The sequence below is a fragment of the Phallusia mammillata genome, chromosome 4 (assembly GCF_965637545.1).
Source record: "Phallusia mammillata chromosome 4, kaPhaMamm4.hap1.1, whole genome shotgun sequence".
NCBI classification, from domain to species: domain Eukaryota; kingdom Metazoa; phylum Chordata; class Ascidiacea; order Phlebobranchia; family Ascidiidae; genus Phallusia; species Phallusia mammillata.
In genome coordinates, this window is record NC_137255.1 from 25,533,881 (window position 1) to 25,558,490 (window position 24,610).

At 38.0% G+C, this 24,610-nt stretch overlaps 3 protein-coding genes and 2 pseudogenes across 3 annotated transcripts; 2 read left to right on the plus strand and 3 right to left on the minus strand.

Moving 5' to 3' along the window:
* Positions 1–1,091: 1,091 nt before the first annotated feature.
* On the minus strand, positions 1,092–2,501 carry LOC145223677 (choline/ethanolamine transporter flvcr2a-like). Its single transcript, XM_080090074.1, has one exon. It carries the CDS (start codon positions 2,499–2,501, stop codon positions 1,092–1,094), a length of 1,410 nt encoding a protein of 469 aa, XP_079946200.1.
* A 4,004-nt stretch (positions 2,502–6,505) lies between these two features.
* On the plus strand, positions 6,506–8,590 carry LOC145224122 (choline/ethanolamine transporter flvcr2a-like). Its single transcript, XM_080090552.1, has one exon. It carries the CDS (start codon positions 6,570–6,572, stop codon positions 7,983–7,985), a length of 1,416 nt encoding a protein of 471 aa, XP_079946678.1. The 5' UTR covers positions 6,506–6,569; the 3' UTR covers positions 7,986–8,590.
* Positions 8,591–9,651: 1,061 nt separating this feature from the next.
* LOC145223678 (choline/ethanolamine transporter flvcr2a-like) lies at positions 9,652–11,847 on the plus strand. The gene is given in 4 exon segments (XM_080090075.1): positions 9,652–9,724; positions 9,927–9,994; positions 10,366–10,425; positions 10,427–11,847. Coding segments are annotated over 4 exon segments (1,620 nt in total). The 3' UTR covers positions 11,846–11,847.
* A 1,595-nt stretch (positions 11,848–13,442) lies between these two features.
* LOC145223679 (choline/ethanolamine transporter FLVCR2-like) lies at positions 13,443–14,613 on the minus strand (annotated as a pseudogene).
* A 1,244-nt stretch (positions 14,614–15,857) lies between these two features.
* LOC145224473 (choline/ethanolamine transporter flvcr2a-like) lies at positions 15,858–23,765 on the minus strand (annotated as a pseudogene).
* Between the last annotated feature and the right edge of the window lie 845 nt (positions 23,766–24,610).

The following is a 24,610-nucleotide window of genomic DNA, read 5'->3' on the forward strand; positions in this document are numbered from 1 at the left end:
GTAAGCAATTGCAAGCGTACACGAATTTACGACACAAATGAGCTAAGTCAGGCCTAACTTTAATAAACTTTCGAGCTAATAAAACGTTTTTTTTTAATTGATAGACAAACGAACTTTAGACAAATACATATTCAGACATTAAAACGCACTGTTACAATGCTGTTGATAACGTTTCTCAAAATTAATTTATGAGTTATGGACTGTAATAGTACATTTTTTTCCTGACTAAAACTTAACTACCACCAACTTTTTTTGCAGCAATACTGCTGTCTATTTATATTGTTACTTTTTATTGTGAAAAGTTTTTGAAGCCTGTTAAAATCACAGTGACCATTTTTGGTCAAACCCCATCTATGCCCAAACACTGCATTTATCACCACTTGTTTTAGTGTGAGTCACTGCGTCGGGTTTTGTAAAATTGTGCATTGATTTCGCTATTCACTCTAAATAGGAAGTGACGGGCCAATTTGTATTTACAGGAATGTCTGTTCGTATTTACTATTGTAAACAAAACACGTTCTTTGTTTGTTTTTCCTTTATTTCATGTTAATTTTATTGTTGTATTCATGGTTAGTATAATTGTCTTTATTACTGACACATGTGCTTGTTTTTGACTTGCGTCCTTATTCTGTCTCTTTAAGCATTTCTTTCACCACACACTTTGTTGGCCTAGCAACTTGTATATTGGTAAGTTTAATTTTTCTGCAAGAAATGTTGGCTGAAGTAAAAGCCGATTGTTGAAACCGCTAGCCTTAACACTAAGATTTGCCAAAAAATTAATTGCTGTTGGTTTTGTAAGAAAACTCTAGATATTTTCTGGCCGTCTTTATTTTTGGATTTGTTAAGGATGACAACCCCAGTTAGGCTATATCTTTTTTTTCAAAGTTCTTTTTTATTGCGTCAAAGTTTCATTGTTCTTTTTGACATTGAACTATTGTTTCTGAATAACATGTTGTTGTATTTTTTGTAGACATTCATCTTTAGCACATTCTAGATTTCTATTAAAGTCAACATGTAAAACAATAACAGATCATAAACAACACAAAATGCTTTACAACATAATACCGGTTTGACTATAATAACCGAAAGTGTTATTGTTGAGAGTTAAGCAACGGCGTTCTAGCATCTCGTTGTGTCTTCGCTCCACCTTTTTTCTTCTCAACTTCCAGTCTGCGATTCCTGGACGAGACTAACATCAATAACAGTATGCTCAAGAGCACACAAGCACATTGAAAGGCAAGCACCCCAATACTCTTCCAATGTTTGAACATAACCCTAGCAAGAATTCCCATCAGCAAACCTATTAAAGTTTGAATTCCGGTCATCCAAGTGTTGACCAGCGTCTCGTCTATCGGATAAGTCAACTGTGTGGCCATTTCAAACAGAACCACAGAACAAAACCCGGTCAAGAATCCAAACAATGCGTTACATGCGTATAAGCCTGGAGTATTTCTGTATATTGCACTGATAAGGATTCCCAAAAGTGACAAGATGTCTGTAAACGTTCCACACAAAGCCAGAAGCTTGTATCGCTTACAACGGTCAACAACTTTTCCACCAACAGTGAGGCCAAGAATGGCGCCAACGCCGAATGTACACATGATGTAACCGCTCAACGTAGATGATGAAACGTGATGTGCCATGTGAAGATCAGCTATGATTTCAGACATCATCATATTTTCTATTAAGACAAGTTGAAACACAAATCCTATGATAATGCAAATTAGATCATATGAAGGTATGGAAAAAAGCTTTTTAGTTTCTAAGAAGAATTCCATTGTAGGCCTTTCAACTTTTTCTTCTTTATTCTTTAGATCTTGTGCAAACGTGGGTGGTGTGGGAGGCTTATCGGTCAAGAAAATCACAAACAAAATGGTTACAGCTGCAGATATGGCCAGAAATACTCCATACATGTAACGCAATTGACGTTGTCCTACTGCTAAAGCCCCAATGCTTAAAATTCCTTTGTGTTTTAATGTATGGTTCGAAGGTGTCACAAGATATGAAGGCAATGTGTATCCAACTTCATTTCCCACATACAGACCGACAACATTTAAAGCTATTGCTGTTCCGACTTGATTTTCTGGAAACCAAAGCACAGCAAAAGTTGATGGTGCTGCTACACCCACAGTTTCTGAAAGTCCGCAAAAGATTTGCCCAATTACTATCAGAGCAAACAACGAACGGTCAATTAGAGACAAAGTAACAAACAGAATACCGATTGTCGAACTGCCAGCAATTATAAGCACCAATCCTCTTAATCCAATTTTATCCTTGAATACCAGCAAGGCAAGAGGAAATGTGATAAATATGGCGCTGATATTTCTTGCGTTGGTGATCCAGTCCACTTGTCCTGGAGTTGCTTTGAAAAACTGAACGTAAAAAGTGTTGATTTGTCCGTAGCTGGCAAATGATATTCCGGCACAAAATTGTAGAACAAATAATCCGAAAAGAAGAATCCATCTCCGAGTATACAACTTCAACTGCTGGTCACTTTCCATTGCTTATAAAATTGTGTATTTATAATAAACTGCAATAAACGCTGATCCACTTTTGATGGACTTAGGCTATTCAGCTAACAGGTTTTTTTTCTATTCAACAAATTAGCTATAATTTTTTTGCAATTTTTTTTGCAAAAAAAAATAAATGATCGAAATTCTTTTTCCAACGAATTCAAAGGGGTTTCAAAATCCAAACAAACAATTTCATGTAAAATGTTTAAACAATTCGCAGGAATTTCAGAGCATGGAAGTCCTCGTCATTGGTGGATTAGCTCTTTTCCTGGATTTCAAAGAGAGTTTAGCAAAGTAATTAGAACTAAAAATGGAAGTCGACCAAAAACAGGAAGTTGGTATGATAGCCTTTAAAAAGCGACCGATATTCAGCAATAAAAACGCAAAAACTATAGTTTTAGGTTATCATCCCGGATGCAACGGGAAAATATTTCAAAGTATTAAACCTGAAAAGTATACGGCCCGGTAACCAACTTCTCGCGGACCGGCACTGGACGGCGGACCGGCGGTTGCGACCATTGTTATAGCTTACATGTTTAAAAAATAAGAAACCGTTTTTGAATCACCGTAAACAGCAAAAATATAAGCTTCTTTCATCATTTTTATTATTCGGTAAAAAGTTAGGCGTTAGTTTTTAACTTTTTTAGCGGCTCTCACCGGACGAATTTGTACTTGTTATTTCCGCAAAGCTGTGTAAGTGGTTACACATGCTTGTCGTACAACGACCGAATACTTAAACGGGAAACAGTCTGTTAAACTTATCTTAACCTTATTAAATACAATCTACTAACATTAAATTAACGCCTAATTGCAGCTTGTAAGATATTTTTGACTTGCTGGCATAAAATGTGGCTTAAACCAATGCCTTCTCTTAGGTAAACAAGGCATGCCGGCTTTACCATAAAACAATTCGCAGTGTCCGACAAAATAACAACAACATAAATACATAATAAGCTGATGGAAATCGTTTGGCAATCAGGTGTTAATGTTATCATTCCTAGAGGGTGACAACATGTAAACGTCAACTTTTAGTAAACTAATTGGCAATAATAAACATATGTTTCACGAAAGGTTTAACTAAAGTTACCACATTCAATATTTTTTTAGAAAATTTTAATTATCAAGCGAAACTCATCGAGGCAATGACGTCAAGCGGAATTCCATAGAAATATTATTTTTGACTGAATATGAAACGCTCGTGAAAAGCACAAAGAAACTTTCAAACTGGTTAGTACTGGTGTTGTAACGTTAAGCAAACATTTACACAAACAAAGAAATCGGTAGTTTTAAACTGTGCAGTCATTTCCGCTTCAATGTTGTCAACAAAAAAACAAAGGCTCGGTTGGCTATAATCATCTGTGAATATAGTAAGCCAGCCTAAGTTTGAACAAAACGGGCTTGATCCCAGCGTGACATTACGTTTGGCTACGTGTCGTAAAAATGTTGGCCCATGTAACTTTCGTGCTTTGCTTTTTAAATATATCGGCTTCGGGCTTGTACATTTGTAACACGCCTTTGTAGTTCGGTGTAGACCTGTGGTTGTCACTTGTTGCAATGTTCATTAAAAGTATAAAAACCGGCGTATAAAATTTGATAGGTAAAACATATCTGTCTTCCACGAGCACCAACCTACAGGTGCATTAACCTGTCACGGTGAGTGTCGCCGCTCACAAAACGAACACTGGGGACGCCACAGAACATGCGTGACGTAATAATTGCGTAACACACTTGGATTCCTCTCTGCTAATAACTCAGCGATACAGCATTAGCACAAATGTTTTTTAGTCCAGCAAAGTGTTTGTTACGTTAGAAGCTGAAGAATTAAAATGTACCCATCCAGTTTGTGACTCTATTCATTACAATTATTCTTCAATTTGACGGGACGCATGTACAGTAAAGGAAATTATTTCCAGACTACATGAATCTTGAATACAAAGATCCTATAATAAATCACATCGGCGATATGATAGCTGAATGGACCGAATTGTTTTGGCAGTCCTGGAAATGAATCCAACAGTTTCGGGTGGCGATATAACCTGTGTAAAACTCAAAGTTTTACCAATTTACCCAAAATTGTTAACATGCAAGATAGACCTTAACACTCTTAATCTACCGAAGACTAATTTCTGTAGAAGGGCCAAAACCCATGGTACCAAAACTTTTCCAAGGCTAAAGTTAAGTACTTGCAAGAACGTCCATCAAAAACCGATCGATTGTTGTCCTTAAACTTCCAAGCTTATCAGGAGAGAATACTTGTATCTCCACACAGATATATCGCACTTCTTGTCCTTTGTGTATTGTTCTTTGACAAAAGATTGCGACCGGCTAATGAGTTGAGTTTTTTTCGCTTGGTGAAAGACAACATAGTAACACAATTGCACTAAAACAATCACCAAGCCGGAAATAGCTGCGCAAGGTTAAAATGTTATGAAGCGCAAAAAATGTGTCGGGTACAATTGGTGGATACAGATGAATTTACAGATGAACTACATAATTAGAATAAAATGCCAGAAAACTGAACAATTGCCGTTTTACAATGTGGTAAAGGCTCTAAACTATACACATGTGCTCTTGCGATTGGCTCTCGTACAATTCCTGCACAAAGCAGCGTAAAATCACAAGACATGTCAAACTATAGTGTTGAAGCACGTAAACATAAGGTCAAAGAGTCACATCCGCACCTCAATTAACTGCCTGCTACGGGAAGTATTGCAAAGTCGGCGAAAGGATTAGGCAACGCATATGAATTAACTTGCTACACAATTTGACTTCCTTTCAGAACTTTGAGCTGGAATGTCGAAACGAGCGGATATGGTAAACAGCTATGGGAAAATCTGCACAAATTGTTTACATACATGCAAAGATTGATTGGTGTAGTTCTAGGCAGAAAAGTTGAGAATCGTTGCTATAGTTGCGTTTGGAATATAAAGAAAAACTGTTATTCGTTACCTACTTGCACTCGCTGTGAGTGTTACGGTTTACGAATTTGCAACTAAACATATTTTTGCTGGGTTAACATTTATTTAATTGGTGTAGGCTAGTTCTGTTTGAAACGGTAACATAGTAGACAAAACCGTTTGCCGAAATCCTTATCATTAGTTGCATGACTGCCGTCGGAAACAGGAATCGCTTTGCTTCTGTTGCTTGATTTTGCCTAAAACGTTTGGAGATATAGCAGGCCACCATTCGAATTCGATGCTGCCTGGTGTCTACAAGGATGCGGTTTCTATTCCTGTCGGATCGACATGGTTGCCCGAAGCAAGAATTTAGGTGAACAAGATCACCATGACCCCAAGCCGCATATTTGTACTAAAAAAGGCAGCCCGACGGCGGACGCATTGATAGTAAACGGCTTTTAGGGCAAGCGTTGCCAGTCTGCAGTGGAAAAAAATGACACCCCCGAACAACTGGATTTGTGTGCACGATTTTCCAACGGTTCGTGCTGAAAAGAGTAAACCTACTCGCATGTAACCTCCGGTACTTCCTTCCAACAGCGACATGTTCGGATGACTGACAACGTTTAAATGGACTTAGCAACCACAAATATTCTTTGAAAGTTTCTGTCATTTTTACTTGATCAATGTGTCACGCAAAAACTCAACACGAACAAACAGGATGTAGCACAAAAATTCGTCGGATTTTTGCGTGTAGTGCCCACTGCCGTTAGTCGCAGTTCCCTTTGGTTTAGTGTCAAGCAATCTTGACTTTAAACTTTTGTCACTTACTGAAAAGCATTACAAATTCAGAAAACGAACTTAGAAATTTCAAACGGTGTCGATCTTTTTAGAAACTGTTTTCCAAGAAATTGATTTTCGGCAAACCGGACAACAACAGCTGTTATGAAAAGAGGGATATAAACGAAAGCGGAAATGAGTTAGCAGCTTATGTAGTTCTTTGGTTTAAAATTGTGCTGTAAACGATGATTTTGTACGCCTAGTATTTAAAAAGTTTATGCAAATGTAACACATGTAATGTATTATACCAGACTGCAAATTAAGCTAACCATAAAAGGTATAGATAAGCTTAAGGTGTAGCAACATTTTGTGACTAATATAAATGCCAACAAAAAACATGACGCAAGTAAAGCTGTATAAGCGAAGATGGATTTTCCTTTTCGGAATATTTCTGCTGCAGTTTTGTGCTGGACAGTCGTTCGCCAGTTACGGGCAGATCAACTGGTTTTACGTTCAGTTTTTCAACGCAACACCAGCACAAGTGGATTGGATCACCAACGCAAGAAACATCAGCGCCATATTTATCGTATTTCCTCTTGCCCTATTGATTTTTAAAGATAAAGTCGGATTGAAAGAACTTGTACTTTTAATCTCTGGTAGTGCGACAATTGGTTTTCTGTTTGTTACTTTATCTCTTATTAACCGTTCATTGTTTGCTCTGATAGTCCTTGGACAACTTGTTTGTGGACTTGCCGACACTTTATGCTTGGCTCTCCCTGCGACGTTTGCTGTGCTTTGGTTTCCAGAAAACCAAGTTGGCAGTGCAATAGCGTTGAATACGCTGGGAATGTACTTTGGAACTGAGGTTGCTTATGTTCTTCCTTCGTATCTTGTAACACCTTCAAACCATACGTTACTGAAAGGCGAAGTTTTAAGCCTCAATGCTTTAGCTGCAGGACAAAGTAATTTGCGTTACATGTACGGTGCACTTCTGGCTATGTGTGCAGCTGTAACTACCTTGTTTGCAATTTTCTTGACTGATAAACCTCCCACACCACCAACATATGCACAAGAGCTAAAAAATAATGAGGTAAAGGTGCAAAGATCTACGATGGATTTTCTTGTGCAAACGAAGAATCTGTTTACCATACCTTCATATACTTTAATAACTGTCGCTCTCGGAATTGTTTTTCAACTGGAGTTAATTGAAAATATGTTTATGTCTGAAATCATTGCTGAAATTCACATTTCGCACAACGTTGCACCTTCTACGTTAAGCGGTTATATCATGTGTATGGTTGGTGTTGGAGCCATCCTTGGCATTAGCATCGGTGGAAAAGTAGTTGATCGTTGCAAAAAGTATAAACTTCTTGCATTATGTACAACTGCATCTTTGTTTATTTCAACTGTGGGAATGGCAATTAGTGCACTCTGCAGAAACACCCCAGGAATATACGTATCCAACGCACTGTATGGATTCTTTACCGGGTTTTCTCTTGTAATACTGTTTGAAATGGTCACACAGCTGACTTATCCCATCGACGAGACGCTGGTTAACACTTTGATGACCCCTATTCACACTATGATTGGTTTGCTGATGGGCGTAGTTGCAAGGGTCATGTTTCAGCATTGGAGAAGTATTGGGGTGCTTGCGTTTCAATGCGCTTGCGTGTTACTGGGTGTCCTGTTGCTGTTCCTAGTTTCGTCCAGAAATCGCAGATTGGAAGTTGGAGACCAAAACGGGACTATTGCAAAACAAGAAAATGCTGAAACACCATTACTTAACTCTCAACAATAACTGAAAACCTGGTTTCAGTGTGAAACCTTGGACGCCGAAACTTGTTATTTTGTTTATTATTTAACGAACCGTGTTTACCCACAATGCGACTTCTTTCTTGTGAGCCCCAGTCACACTACGCTTCTTAATTTGATGTAGCTGCAGAGCGTTTAGCCATGATGCACTAATGGTGCCCAACACAGTTTTGCTTCCATGTCGTTTTCACTTTGCGCAGCCATTTTCGGCTTGTGGTTTGTTTGCGGCTTGTGGATTGTTTTAGTGCAATTGTGTCTTTCACCAAGCGAAATAAACCCAAATCAAATTGCAATGTAGCTGCAGTGCGTTTAGCCGGATCAATTGTGCCCTTTACTATTTTGTGTCCCATACGCTGTGCAATCATTTCCGCCTTGATTCTTGCTCTGCAATTGTGTGGTCATATGCTATTTCACACGAATCGAAATAAACTTTCTTCAACAAGTTCGACAAGTCGCTCATTATGCCATTTTCGCCATTCTTGAATTTCACAAGCCTCCATCGGTCATTGATCTCATTTCAAACGACAAGTTATACGAAAAATTGCCCTAGTTTGAAACTATTGGAGTTTTATCGTTATATAAACTCATCAAATAAACTTTTGTATTGTACTTTTCTTTTGATATGTGCGAATTGATGCAAGAAATTCAGCTTTTATCACGTACAACGGGATGCACGTTGTAAAGAATTTACTATTAAGCTGACCTTGCATTATTTCAGCAAGCCCAGAGAAGTCAAACTGAGAGTGAAATGGTGACAGAACCTAAATAACTTAGGTCTCAGTAGGCCCGTGCCTGATTTTTTGTTAAGAATAGCCCAAGATTTAGTCGTAAAGTTAGATTTACCAATCTGAATCTACGACACAGATGTGGCAAAGTGCAAGGTTCTGAATTAAGCCCGTTTTTGTTCTTACTTTGGCCGAACCAGAAAAGCTTGACTTAAAGGTTTGGTCCATAGCTAATAAATAGCTAAAACTTTGCACCAAATTTTTCGACTGCTGTTGCAAATATTGTACAGTTGACCAGAAAAGAGAAACCAAGCATTACTGACAACTCCAAAATTATGGCCAATACTTTTATGGGGACAATTTGATGTCGCTATTTTAGTGCTGCTGTCTAAATTTACGATATCTAATCACCTTGAAATTAAAATCAACTAAAAAATAAATACAAACGTTTACCATAAAACGCGTTGACATAAAATGCTTCTGGCGCTTAGGCGTTGGCGCACGTTTTCTTGGAAAACAATGATGAGCTTTTAAGTTTAACAATGGAAAGGAACGAAAGCAAAAACAGAACATTAGTTTTCTGCTGCAAGCAAAGAAACGTCGATTTGTTGAAATTCAAATACTGTGTGTTCTGTGCATGAACGAATAATATGTCTCTGATTTATATCATTAGCGAGCATTTCACTCCTTTTTATCTGAAGTATTTTTGCAGTGCTGTACTATTTCTGAAACTGCTTTTGATGTTTAGAAATCCGATAGAGATATTTAGTTTGGGAGACTTGTTTTAATTTCTCTTGGCCACAATTTATGCTGAAACATTTTTTGTGCGTAAATTTATGAAATTAGTTTCAAGAGTATTAATGGTAAGCTTGTTTAAAGACATCCTTTGGCCTATTTTTTAAGTTGCTGGTTTACTTTAAACTCAGTATGTCGTTTTTGTTGGACAAGAAAAGAGCTGTACCATCAGCAAATAGGTTTGTTTTGAAATTGAAAATGGAAGGTAAGTCATTTATATACATGAGGAATAAAATTGGAGCGAGATCTGAGCCCTGCGGCACGCCACAAAAAATAGAATAGCATTTGTCAAGATATTGCGCCTTAACCGAGGTCACCTTACCATGCTTTACAAACAAACACTAAATAATACTGGTAAATGCACAACAACATACACAAGCAATACAACTTAGATTTTATGTTCAAAGATGTTTTAAGTAACGTTTGCATAGACGTGGAACTCCATGAAAAGTTTCTGGGAAAAATGCGACAGTTCGTTGATTTACGTTGAAATAAACCGTGTGATGAATTCGTGGTCGGCGCGTGTCTTGTTCGACGCTGCGCGAGGATTCAACTTGATTTTGAAGTGGTTATTATGCAGTAATTCTATGTTGTTATTCGTGGTGTTGAGGCCCTACAGCAGACAGGGCAACTCAATTATGCGTAATCGAAACAGTTAACAAAATCCCGCATTAAAAACTTGTTGATCCCGCATAAAACAAAATCGTGGTGCCGCAACGAGTCTGTTAAGAAAGCAAATCGAGAGCAATCAAATTGCAGCAATAACTTGGATTTTCACACGAAAAGAAGTCCGACCATAGGTTTCATTTGTTACTGGATATTTACGTTCGGTTGTTTTTTTCGCAGAAATTGCAGTTCAAATTTAAAATAGGCTTTGCATTTGTCATATAAATAAATATATATTTCAATAGCAATGGATGTGACCCAAGATCAATTTAAGTTGTACAAACGAAGGTGGGCATTTCTTTTTGGAATATTTCTTCTACAATTTTGTGCCGGAATATCATTTTCCAGTTACGGACAAATCAACTGGTTTTATGTTGAGTTCTTCAAATCAACTCCAGCAACAGTGGATTGGATCACCAACGCAAGAAATATCAGTGCTATAGTCATAACATTCCCCCTTGCCTTTCTCATTTTCAAGGATAAAATTGGGCTAAGAGGACTCGTACTTGTCATCGGCGGCAGCTCTACCGTTGGTCTTCTGTTTGTTACTTTGTCTCTGATCGATCGTTCTCTGATTGCTCTGATAGTAATCGGACAAATCTTTTGCGGACTTTCAGAAACAGTTGCAGTCGGTGCCCCATCAACTTTTGCTGTGCTTTGGTTTCCAGAAAATCAAGTCGGAACGGCGATTGCTTTAAATGTTGTCGGTCTGTATGTGGGAACTGAAGTTGGATACACATTGCCTTCATATCTTGTGACACCTTCGAACGATACCGTGGAATACAAAGGAATGTTAAGCCTTAAACATTTAGCAGCAGGACAACGTCAATTGCGTTACTTGTATGGGGCATTTCTGGCAATTTCTACAACTGTAACTTGCTTGTTTGTGATTTTCTTAACCGACAAACCTCCAACGCCACCAACTCATGCCCAAGATTTGAAGAATAAGGAATTGAAACCTGAAAAGTTTGCGAAGGAGTTTTTTAATGAAACTAAACAACTTTTTTTAATGCCCTCTTATGCTTTAATCTGCATAGTCATCGGATTTATATTTCAACTTGAACTAATTGAAAATATGATGATGTCTGAAATCATAGCTGATCTTCACATTGCGAAAAATGTTGAGCCATCTACATTAAGCGGTTATATCATGTGTACATTCGGCGTTGGCGCTATTGTTGGCCTCACTTCTGGTGGCAAAGTAGTCGACCGTTTCAAAAGATACAAGCTTATGGCGTTATGCGGGGGTACTGCAGACTTCCTCTCGATTCTGGGAATTGCCATCAGCGCAATATGCAAAAACCCTTCAGGTTTGTATGCATGTAACGTATTGTTTGGATTCTTGACTGGCTTTACTATCGTAGTTCTATTTGAAATGGCTACACAACTGACTTATCCGATTGACGAGACGCTGGTGAACAATTGGATGACCGGAATTCAAACTTTAATCGCTTTGCTGATGGGCATTCTCGCAAGGGTCATGTTTCATCATTGGAAGAGTATTGGGGTGCTTGCCTTTCAATGTGCTTGTGTGTTGATGGCTCTATTGATGCTAACCTTAGTTTCTTCGAGGAATCGTAGATTGGAAGTTGATGACCAAAGAGTGACAGATGAAAAACCAGAAGATGCTGAAACACCATTACTCAGCGCTCAAAAATAATATAAAACACACCGATCTCTAAAACTTGTCTTATAATTATGTAGAGCAAGTCGTCTTTGTACATATTTGTTGTTTTACCATGCTGTTTCAATGCGTTTTTTTGTGGTTAGGAACTTTTGTTGAAATAAGATGATGAAAATGCCTAATTTTTTGTATGTATCTTAAACGAACGGTGAAAAACTTCAGACTTATTAAAGTTTACAGTATGCTGATATACACGCGACTGTTGCGTTTGATGTCATACAGTTTATAATGGTAAATCGTGATTATACCATACCTCTATAAACTTGATATCATATACGTTAAAAGAGTACGCAATTGTGTGAAAAAAGTACAAAGTTTGTATTTAGGAAACGAAATATTTGAAATATAAAACTTCATTGCTTGGAAGTCACGATATGTACATATTGTTTATCAAATGACTTTCCCATGTCGCCATAACCGGATACCATTTGGTATATGTGCAATATACGTTTAAAGATCTAAAAAATGTTCGTGATAGCTTTGCTCATACATCGGAGCAGAATACCACAACTTAACGTTTCAAATACCAGATTTTTTATGTCTGATTGTGAAAGTTACTTTCGAGGTCCAATATGTTGGCTTTTCTAATAAACAACATGACATGCTAAAGTTCGGTAGCGATTGCATTACTGTATATTAGGGAATGATAACGCTTTTTTCAAAACTTTTTCAACCTCATAACAGTTCTGGTTAGTTTAAGTTAAATTGGTTGCCCTTTATATGCACAAACTCAACTTGATAAGAAATTTCTCCCAGATGGTACGAACGAACAGTATTTTGTATTTTAGGGTTATTGCGCTATTCGGATAAATATAACCATTATCAGGTGCCAGTTTGGAATTTTTGAACAGTGTCATTCATTTACGGTATATCGAGCGCCAGAATGTTGTTCATTAGGGCAATTTAAAACTTTTTTAAAAGAATACAACAGTTACAATAAAAAAACATTTTCGTTACTCTAGCTTGGCTAGGAATAACAATGAAGGTCTCTCGTGCCACAAGAAACGTTCTGAGGAACGACGATTAAGCGGCTTTCATTTGGCCATCAGAACCTGTGAGTTCAACCCCCCGTCATATGCAATCGTCTGTACCCGTGCATGTTCGTGTGGTCGGTTGTGATCCTACCGTAGAACATTCCCAAAATACAGAAATCAATCATGACTCAAATAGCAGGACACTTAACTTATTAGCCCATTTTTTTAGTATCCTTGCTGTTTCGTGAAACTGTTCAACGATGACCATGTGAGGAAATGGTCTGGCTTTACATTCTGTGACAGTATTTTTTTAATAAATGTAACCATCCAAGTAGCCAGTTGCTGGACTAACCTAATGCCCAGCAGTCCCAAACCGCCATGTTTAAGACTATTGTCTATTGTGTTTGTTTTCCGGAGAAATCTTTGTAATGGTCTGTCAATCAAACTTTCAGGCCTAAACCTGATTCTGAAAATTCGGGTTCGAGCTCGAATTTCAGGCCCGTTTACTACTCTAGACTACTGCATTTAATTGCGCATGTCATTGATCAATGGCAACTCGATCATTCAAGTTTCCTAAATTTAATTTTCTTTCCTTATATCTAATTCATTGACGAGATTGGAAATAGCAGCAGTATGCTAATAAACAAACACGCACATTGACAGGCAAGCACTCCAATGCCTCGCCAGTGCTGTAACATGACCCCTGCGAGTAGGCCTACGAGAAAAACGATCGCTGATTGGATCCCGGTCATCCAAGTGTTGACCAGTGTTTCGTCGTACAGAATCCAAACAATGCGTTGCATGCGTATATACCTGAAGTGCTTCTGTATATTACACTAATGGCAATTCCTAAGTTTAAAAAAAGGTCCATGATACTTCCACATATTGTCAGAAGTTTGTATCTTTTGCACCAGTCAACGAATTTGCCTCCAAATCCAAAGCCCACGATAGCACCAAAACTGGACATGCACATAAAGTAACTGCCCAAACGTACTTGTTGTGAAATGTGTATGTCAACAATGATTTCAGACATCATCATATTTTGAAACATGCCTACATGGAACAAAACATATGATAGCATGGAAAAAAGACCTTTGTTTGACGAAAGAAAACCTTTGCAGTTTTCTCAACTTTTACATCCTTATTCTTTACATCTTGTGCAACTGTTGGTGGTGCGGGAGGCTTATCGGTCAAGAAAATCACAAACAAAATGGTTACAGCTACAGATATGGCCAGAAATCTGCCATAGGTGTAACGCAATTGACGTTGTCCTGCTGCTAAAGCTCCAAGGCTTGAAATTCCTTTGTGTTTTAATGTATGGTTTGAATGTAACACAAGATATGAAGGCAATGTGTATCCAACTTCATTTTCCACATAGACTTACAACATTTAAAGCAATTGCTGTTCCGACTTGATTTTCTGGAAACCAAAGCACAGCAAAAGAGGAAGGCACCCCCAAACCTACAGCTGCTGACAGTCCGCAAAAAATTTGTCCAATTACTATCATAGGAGACCGATTGTCGAACTGCCGGCGCTGACTAGTATAAGCGTTTTAAGGCCAATTTTGTTCTTGAAAATAAAAAAGGCAAGAGGAAATGTGATAAATATGACGCTGATATTTCTTGCGTTGGTGATCCAATCCACTTGTGCTGGAGTTGCATTGAAGAACTGAACGTAAAAACTATTTAGTTGCCCGTACCTGGAGAACTATATTCCGACAAAACACTGTAGAACAAATAGTCCGAACAGAAACCGCTGGTATAATTTCATGTCCTATGTAATTTCCATCTTTGTTCCAAATCTTATATTTTCTTGATTGTCCAATATTATATTCCGATTTTTTGCGATTTCTAAAAATGCTTTGGAAGATAATAGAGTCTATTATCTATTAAATCAGTGGTTCTCAAACTGTGCGTCGCGACGCCCTGGTGCGTTGCTTCAATTTTCCAAGGGCGTCGCCGAAAAGTTCTGTTTCGTGACTTTTTGTTGTTGTGTCGATCAACCCAACTTTAAAAATGAGTTTCCTCATTAACATTTATTTACTGGTGCGTCGCAAGTCCAGAAAAACTTGTCCAGGGGTGTCGCAACAAAAAAGTTTGAGAACCACTGTATTAAACAGACGACAAACGCTCTTGGAAACACGTTGCATACCTTGCGGCAAAACTAGCCTCCGGTTCTGGTATGCTGTTTACACTTCAAAAATATTTGCCATCATCTTCGGTGAAGCCTGTTTGCAGTCGCAAGTCATTTGACTTTCGGCATTCTGATCTGGGGCACTGCTTCATCCCAAACTCTACATCATCTGAATGTTCTTCACAATAAGGCTGTCCGTAATTTAGACAACTTATCAAACATAGAAATCGTAAATCATGTATATTCTAAAAGTCAAACTCTTAAAATTCCTTACATGTGCAATTTTGAACTAAGAAAATGTATGTTCAAAGTCCACAATAAGCTTTTGGCTCTCTCTACATCTCTGCCTATACTTACATTAGTTTAATTAATAATCACCTAGCACGTCAATCTGCCATTAACAACTTTTTCATCAAACGAATGTCTCAACAAAATCCCAGGCAGCATCAATTTACCAAGGCCCAAAATTATGGAATTCCATTCCTTTGTACAGTATATCAAAAGCAACCCTCTTCACTTGTTCTGCAAATTATACTAAAAAAAACTTTTGGATCATTATATATAAACCCTGTAAGTTTTTGCATGTGTGCCATGCTGTTTATCCGCATTATTTCCGCACCTTCACGTTACTTTTCAATGTGGTGAAGATTGCGCTTGCTACCCTCCCGCCAGTTCCCTAGCAACCACTTGTTATGTGTATTTACATTTACACCACCAATGGCGTATATCAATTCCGTTATTGCAACTTGCGTACACTGACTAGTTTCAATTATCCAATGACTCCAGTTTTGTGACTATTGTTTTTTTCCTTTTTGCCGATTTATATTTATTTTTGTGTACGGGTGGCGGACTTGATGACCGATATGATACCTTCGCCATGCGCCAGTTACTTGGGCATTGTATTTCATTTGCATGTAATAACCGTATATACGCAATTGAAAATAAATATGATGATGATCATGTATAATCACGATTTACTACATAGATAGACGGTATGACAATGAAGACAACAGTCGCGTGTATATTAACGCACTGTAAACTTCGGTAAATCTAAAATCATCCACCATTTGTTTATGATATATAAAACATTTCTCCGAATCCATCTTCAGTACACAATTTAAATAGAAGTACCTGACTACATAAATACAAAAAAGAACGTTAAAAATGTCGTGCACTAAAACGACAAGAATTGTACAAACACAGCCTGTTCTGTTATAAGTTACTGTAAGCCAAGTTCTAGGGATTGGTGTGTTTTATGTTATTGTTGAGAGCCGAGTAATGGTGTTTTAGCATCTTCAGGTTTTTCATCTGTCACTTTTTCGTCACGAACTTCCAATCTACGATTCCTCGAAGAAACTAAGGTTAGCATCAGTAGAGCCATCAACACACAAGCACATTGAAATACAAGCACCCCAATACTCTTCCAATGTTGAAACATGATCCTTGCAAGAATGCCCATCAGCAAACCTATTAAAGTTTGAATTCCGGTCATCCAATTGTTAACCAGCGTCTCGTCGATCGGATAAGTCAACTGTGTGGCCATTTCAAACAGAACTACGATAGTAAAGCCAGTCAAGAATCCAAACAGTGCGTTACATGCATATAAGCCTGAAGGGTTTTTGCATATTGCGCTGATGGCAATTCCCAGAACCGAAAGGAAGTATGCAGTACTCCCGCATAACGCCATAAGCTTGTATCTTTTGAAACGGTCGACTACTTTGCCACCAGAAGTGAGGCCAACAATAGCGCCAACGCCGAATGTACACATGATATAACCGCTTAATGTAGATGGCTCAACATTTTTCGCAATGTGAAGATCAGCTATGATTTCAGACATCATCATATTTTCAATTAGGACAAGTTGAAATATAAATCCGATGACTATACAGATTAGAGCATAAGAGGGCATTAAAAAAAGTTGTTTAGTTTCATTAAAAAACTCCTTCGCAAACTTTTCAGGTTTTTCTTCCCCATTCTTCAAATCTTGGGCATGAGTTGGTGGTGTTGGAGGTTTGTCGGTTAAGAAAATCACAAACAAGCAAGTTACAGTTGTAGAAATTGCTAGAAATGCCCCATACATGTAACGCAAATGACGTTGTCCTGCTGCTAAATCTTTAAGACTTAACATTCCTTTGTGTTCCACGGTATCGTTCGAAGGTGTCGCAAGATATGAAGGCAATGTGCATCCAACTTCATTTCCTACATACAGACCGACAACATTTAAAGCAATTGCTGTTCCAACTTGGTTTTCTGGAAACCAAAGCACTGCAAAAGTTGATGGGGCACCGACTGCTACCGTTTCTGAAAGTCCGCAAAAGATTTGTCCGATTACGATCAGAGCAATCAGAGAACGATCGATCAGAGACAAAGTAACAAACAGAAGACCAATGGTAGAGCTGCCGGCAATCACAAGTACGAGTCCTCTTAGTCCTATTTTATCCTTAAAAATGAGAAAGGCAAGGGGAAATGTTATGAATATAGCACTAATATTTCTTGCGTTGGTGATCCAATCCACTGTTGCTGGAGTTGATTTGAAGAAATCAACATAAAACTAGTTGATTTGTCCGTAACTGGAAAATGATATTCCGGCACAAAATTGTAGAAGAAATATTCCAAAAAGAAATGCCCACCTTCGTTTGTACAACTTAAATTGATCTTGGGTCACATCCATTGCTATTGAAATATATATTTATTTATATGACAAATGCAAAGCCTATTTTAAATTTGAACTGCAATTTCTACTGAAAAACAACGCAACGTAAATATTTAGTAACAAATAAAACGTATCGTTTTTGCCTTTACTGGAATCGCGCAAACGCTCATAAATTTTGTTCTCATAAACCCTGCGTTTGCAATAAGAGTAAATATACCTTTGCTCGTCGGTAGAATGTTGATCATATGTCTTTAAGATATGTTATTGCACTACGCTCAAATGCTGTAAGTTTACAGCAAGAATTGCCCCTGCGAGTCTTAATAAAATTTACGAGCTTGCTCTGTATTAACGTTTTGACATGCATAGGCTGTGAATCTAGATAAACAGCTGAATGTAAGCCTAAGCGGAATTCGTCCCCGAGAGCGTCCTGGGTTCTTACCCTGTGAAAAAACGTTATTTCTGTCTGCAATAGCTTATTTATACGTTTGTTTTAATGTCCTCGAAACTCGTTTATTTGTGATTTAGTTACTGGGTGAGCGCGGCCATGTTACTCCATAGAACTAAATCTTACTGTTGTGAAAGCAATGAGGTAAGGGTAGTTACATTGATAACACAAAAAAGACGCAGAAACTTTATAATACGTGGCACGAACCGGTAAGTATAAACAAGTCATCCGACGTTTGCAGACAAGGTTGATAAAATACCAAAGGAGGGCGCAAAGAGCATTTAAGAATCTTTAAGAGCACAATTGTGAAAAAATACTGAGGGATAGGGCTATTAGGGTTGAGACGAGGTTTTATAATAAAAATAACAAGTTGAAACCAGTTGATTTGTCCGTAACTGGCGAATGATATTCCGGCACAAAATTGCAAAAGAAATAATCCGAAAAGAAATGCCCACCTTCGTTTGTACAACTTAAATTGCTCTTAGATAACATCCATTGCTATTGAAATACTTACTTTTATGGCAAATGCTATGTCTATTTTAAATTTTACCTGCAATTTCTTAAAAAAACAACCGAACGTAAATATCTTTTAACAAATAAAACCTATCGTCTGACTTTTCGTGTGAATATCTAATGTAGGTTTTGCGTTAGATAATCTAGCAGCTGTAATTACCTCAAGGATTAGCCTATTAAGACTACAATATCTGCTACCGACTAATTTCTGTTGAAATTACAGTTAAACTATTTTAGCAGGGCAATACTTTCTGATGCAAACCACCATTCACACACCACCATCCAATTTTAATAAATGAGTTACGAACACTCAGGTCAAAAATGGCAGATTGTCTGATTACATACATAATATGAAATCAATCCCTAGTATTGACAGGTAGAGCTACTAACACCATAGGTTTCTCCTGATCCAAAAGTGCTTAATTTTCGACAGGTGGCGCAAAGAGCACTTTTTTCATTTAAAACGGTATATCTCAAAAAATGCTAACGGTTAGGGCTATTAGGGTTGGGGTAAGGTATTAGTACTTAAAATTCAATAAAACTTTCCCAAAAAATTAGTTACTAATGCAAAAATTTTATATAAATATTTCCCAGCCCAACCCATTTATAGCCGCTAAATAAATAATTCAGCTCTTTACGCCACCTATCGAAAATTAAGCACTTTTGGATCAGGAGAAACGTATGGTGTTAGTAGCTCTACCGTATTGACAACACATAGATTATACAAACACAGGGCTTCAACAAAGTCCTAGCAAACTGTTAGCCTTTGCTTCGGTCTTAATACAACCACTCCCAACCCTGAACATAAAACTTCTGCCCCGACGCAGCTACGGCGAGGCGTTAACTTGTCTCTCCCCAGCTTGCGTCGTAGGTTTCTCTTTGACACTCTAAAAAGAGAATTAATGCAAATGAAAGAGATTATAATTGTCCATTTTTCAATGCATTGTTCTAGTTTGTTTAACAACGACAAGCCTAAACGTTTTTGTCATAGACCGAGAAAACCGAGCTGTTGCGTTTAAAACCAACATGTTTGATTACAACAAACTATAATCGTTTTCCTTACAATCAGAAACAAGACGTCGTGCAATTCGCCCTCAGGACAGGTCAATTCACTGACCAACTCTATACACTCGGGAGAAATCTCTGTGACGCAAACGTTGCCAAATTAAGCTACAAATTGTTTCAAATGAACGAGAGACCACTAATTCTGTTTAATTGTGTAACTGTCATCATTCTCTTGTATTGGCGCTTTTCATGTAATCGCCCTTTCTTGTGTTCGCATACCTACGACATAGTATTCTCCGGTCCCGTTACGAAAGGGAGTGTGTTATCCTCGGGGCAGTCGTCCAGCGTGTATGCTGGACTGATTGCCCTGTTGTTGCCCGCGCAGATGTACGCTTGTTGAATGCAGTTACTTCAGAACTGAATGCCAGATTACTGTGGTTTTGGAAATTTGGCAGTTGTATGTATTAGCATTATGTCTTGTGTTTGGTTTATAGACAGGTTTTATCTTCATAATGTAATTTAACTTAGTTCTTACACAAAAAACAATAAGCGAATTAGTGAACTCACGCAATAATAGAATAAACTAGATAGTATAACCTACATTAACATAAGATTATACTCTAAATTAAGTGGCGTTTTTATGATAGTTCAAATAGTTAGTTTAGACTAAAAAGGCGAACTACAAACGTTACACGAGCAAAAAAACAGGACATTCTGCCTTCCTCCTGTGGCAAAACACACAGCGTGTAGCCAAATGCTAAATAGGCGTAGTTAGTCACGTCGCGTGCAATGAATGGTTGTAAATGCTTACAGATTCTGCTGTTAGTCTTTTTTCCACATGATGAATTGACTGCCAACAATTTCCTTGAAAATATCAATACTTGCTAGCGGACTTTAAGGATCGCTGTTTATTTGTTTTTGTGTTGAAATTTTTTTTTATCCAAACATGTTAACTGAAACGTAGTGCTGTTGTTGCTTTACACAACTAAAATTTATGAAAAAATTGTCGAAGACCGACCAACTTTGTTATAATTCTTTTTGCCCTCATGTGTTGGCAGGTCCCCGCCCAAAGGGTATTTCATTGTTATACTAAACTAAACGAACGGGTCGCACTTTGCAAGAAACATTGTAAGGACGACTAATTTTAAATCTCAAGCCCAAAATGTATGTCGTCATGACTCGTGAGTCCTTTACTTAACGCTGTAATCATCAAGTAATCTTGACTCGGTTATTTCCAATGCCAGATTATTGAGTACCTTGGTATAAAATGTAACCAACGTTTCGTCTTCTCACAATGACAGTGAATGCAAGTTGTGAAACAACGCATATGAAATGAACTTTCGCTCTTTGTGCAAAACATCAACAAACTTGTTAAGTGCTTGCTCCATTTTTCGGGTGGTGGCAGTTTTTTGTACGTACTGGAATCGTGCAAAAGCGTATAAACTTTGTCTTCATAAACCTTGCGGTCTTGAAATAACAGCACTTGTTACTTTCGTCCGCCGGTAAAATGGTAGTCGTCATATGGGTTCAAGATCTGTTATTGCACGTCGCTCAAATGCTGTAAGATGACGTCAAGGATTCAGTGCCGGATTAACCATTAGGCAAAGTAGGCACGTGTCTACAGGCCAGTCAAAAATCCAGGCCACTTCAAAATCTGTAGAAATTTAGTCATGTTTTCAAAATAATTACTTTCGAAACTAATAAGTATTTACTATAATAGGTTTTTCCAGATGAATTAAACGTTGCAAAAATCGTTAAAAAAATACGAATTGAAACATGTTTTTGATGTTTTTTAAAAATTCGCATTTCTGTTGAGTGACGCAACGAAACAAATGTGGCGTTGTTAACGTTGAGTCAATCTAAACATGGATGATTTTGTTAGCTGGGTATGACTTAGAGCAGGGGCGGACAACATACCCGCAGACAGTTTCAGGTCTTGTATGATAATGTGGCCCGCGGCCACAGTCTGCCGCAATCCCCCACTACTTGCTTACTGCGTCAAATTATAGTTATAAATGTAACGGACAGTGACGCTCCCCAATAGCAAAAAACTTTCCCGCCGTTGTCGCCATTGCACCATACGTCCATTGTTACGACATAACTGCCAACCATGTATGGCCTGCTTTCACGGTTTCCTTTGTTTCCACACGTGTAGCCTAATTAGTGTTTCAGCAGTATCTAAGTCTGTGGTGAATAATTTTATGTTGTATCAGTCTAATTTTTTAGTTGGCAACCCTGATTTTCGGACCATTTATGAAATGTGCCTACAGGCCAGCAGACCCTTAATTCGGCACTGCAAGGATTGCCCATGTGACTCTCAACACAATCAAACAGCTTGCTTAGTATTAACGTTTTGACATGCATAGGCAGCGAATCTAGATTAACAGCAGGAACTTAGCTGAACTTAAGCCTGCGCGGAATTCGTCCCCGAAAGCGTCCTGGGTTCTTACCCTGTGAAAAAACGTTATTCCTGGCTGCAATAGCTTATTTATACGTTTGTTTTATTGTCCTCGAAACTCGTTTATTTGTAATTTAGTTACTGGGTGAGCGCGGCCATGTTATTCCGGAGAACTAAATCTTAAAACGAAGTAAGGGTTACATTGATAACACGAAAATCGTAAAAGACGCAGAAGCACGAACATAAAAATAAATAAAACGTGGCACGAACATACTCATGATTCTGAAAAAATACCCCATATGTTACAGCGTTGGCAGAAACGATTGAATACATCAATTTCCTGATACTAGTACAGGAAATGACAAACGGATAAATTCTCAACACTAACCAACATAAACAACTGTCATGAATGTTGACACAAAAGCCGAGCAGACCCAAATGATAATTATTTTGATTCCATCAAAAGTAAAAAATAAATAATCCTTAAATCCCGTTAACCACCCTAATGTAGAGACTTTTCTATATACATCGTGTAGATATAAACAAGTCATCCGACGTTTCGAAGTTCTATACGGGGCGTCTTCATCAGGGTAATGTCAGCTATACCCAACACAGTCGTTCCTATAACAGCAAGATGTTGAACACGAGAAAGATGCAGGCGCAAGAACGCAGATAAAGACGTACATAAAAAAACTACTCAACATTAGAAGTTCAGTTTTTATGTTTAAAGTGTTGCGCGCGAGTAAATTCCACGATTCTAAAAACACTCTTTTTCTGTAATCTGTCTCTTTGGCAATCACTGTAGCAGCTGCAAAGTTGATCACGTTATCGCACTCAGTTGCTTAGCTAGCCAAGATCGATTTCCCACGCGCCACTCCTTGCCCCCCGCTGCGGACGCCTATGAACACTAGCCAAGTTTAATTCGTTAGAGCTACTATCGTAAGACCCTATGGCAAACAAGGTTGACTAAATACCAAAGGAGGGCGCAAAGAGCATTTAAGAATATTTAAGAGCACAATTGTGAAAAAATACTGACGGATAAGGCTATTTGAGTTGGGGCGAGGTTTTATAATAATAATAACAATAAACCCAACTTATGAAACTGGTTTCTAACCCTTGCTATCTCAGCCTCACTCTTAATTTAAATTTAAATAAATGTGCTTTTTGCGCCATCTATCAGAATTTAGCAAACTGTGTCTGTTGTGAGTTTTTTTGTTAATATCTCTACCCACCATTTAGCAAACCATTAGGAAGCAATGGCGGACCACACTTTAGGAAACATCGCCCTACAGGACTAACTATCCAGAAAAAAACACTCTTATTTTCTGTTTGTTATAAGACAGGACGGGGTAAAATTATAAAACACTTTTTAAAGCTGTCAAAACAACATTTGCTAACAATGAATATATATATATACCCTAGATCAGTGGTGTGGTCTCCAACGTATTGGTCGCGTAAACTGCTTTTTTTTCAGGTAAATTTGACCGCTTATTTTCCAAGTAAACCTTAAATAAGTGCATTCATCGTGAATTATCACGAGACTGTCGTAAACGCACACACCTTCAAGCGCTTACCTGTATTGACTGCCACGTTTAAGACGCGGTACACGGTTATATACGACACGTCCAGAAATCGTAGATTGGAAGTTGGAGAAGAAAAAGGGATAAGTGCGAAACAAGAAAATGCTAAAACACCATTGCTTAACTCTCAACAATAACGGAAAACCCGGTTTCAGTGTGAAACCTTGGACGCCGAAACTTGTCATTTTGTTTCTTATTTAACGAACCGTGTTTACCCACAATGCGACAACTTCTTTCTTGTGAGCCCCAGCACACAACGCTCTATAAAATTCGGTTTAGCTGCAGAACGTTTAGCAATGATCCACCAATGGTGCCCAACACAGTTTTGCTTCAATGACGTTTTCACGTTGCGCAGCCATTTTCGACTTGTGATTTGTTTTCGGCTAGTGATTGTTTTAGTGTCACTGTGTCGTTATGTTTTCTTTCACCAAGCGAAATAAACCCAACTCAAATAGCAATGTAGCTACACTGCGTTTAACCGAATCCATCAATTATGCTGTTTATTATTTTGTGTCCCATACGTTGTGCAATCATTGATTCTTGCTCTGCAATTGCGTATAGCCATGCTATTTAACACGAATCGAAATAAACTTTACTCAACTCCTACAATGAGCTCGTTATGCCCTTTTCGTCATTTTTTGAATTTCACAAGCCTCCATCGGCCATTGAACTCATTGCAAAAGACATGCTATGCAAAAAATTGCAATCACTTCAGTAGTTTGGAGCTATCGTTTTTTTTTCTCATACAGAATCATCAAATAAACTTCTGTATTGCACTTTTTTATTGATATGTGCGCATTGATGCGATCAATTAAGCTTTTATCACATACAACGGGATGCACGTTGTATAAAGAAGCTGATTAAGCTGACCTTGCATTATTTTAGCAAGCCCATAGAAGTCAAGCTACTAGTTGAAAGGGGGAAATAACCTCAATAACTTAATTTGAATGCATTGTTTCAGCAGGCCCTTGCCTGATTTTTCTGTGAATAAAGGGCCCAAATTCAGTCGTCAAGTTAGATTTACCAAGATGAATGTGGCC

Excerpts from the sequence above, each read along its gene's own strand:
- LOC145224122 (XM_080090552.1), top strand. The coding sequence starts at position 6,570 with ATGCCAACAAAAAACATGACGCAAGTAAAGCTGTATAAGCGAAGATGG.
- LOC145223677 (XM_080090074.1), bottom strand. The coding sequence starts at position 2,501 with ATGGAAAGTGACCAGCAGTTGAAGTTGTATACTCGGAGATGGATTCTT.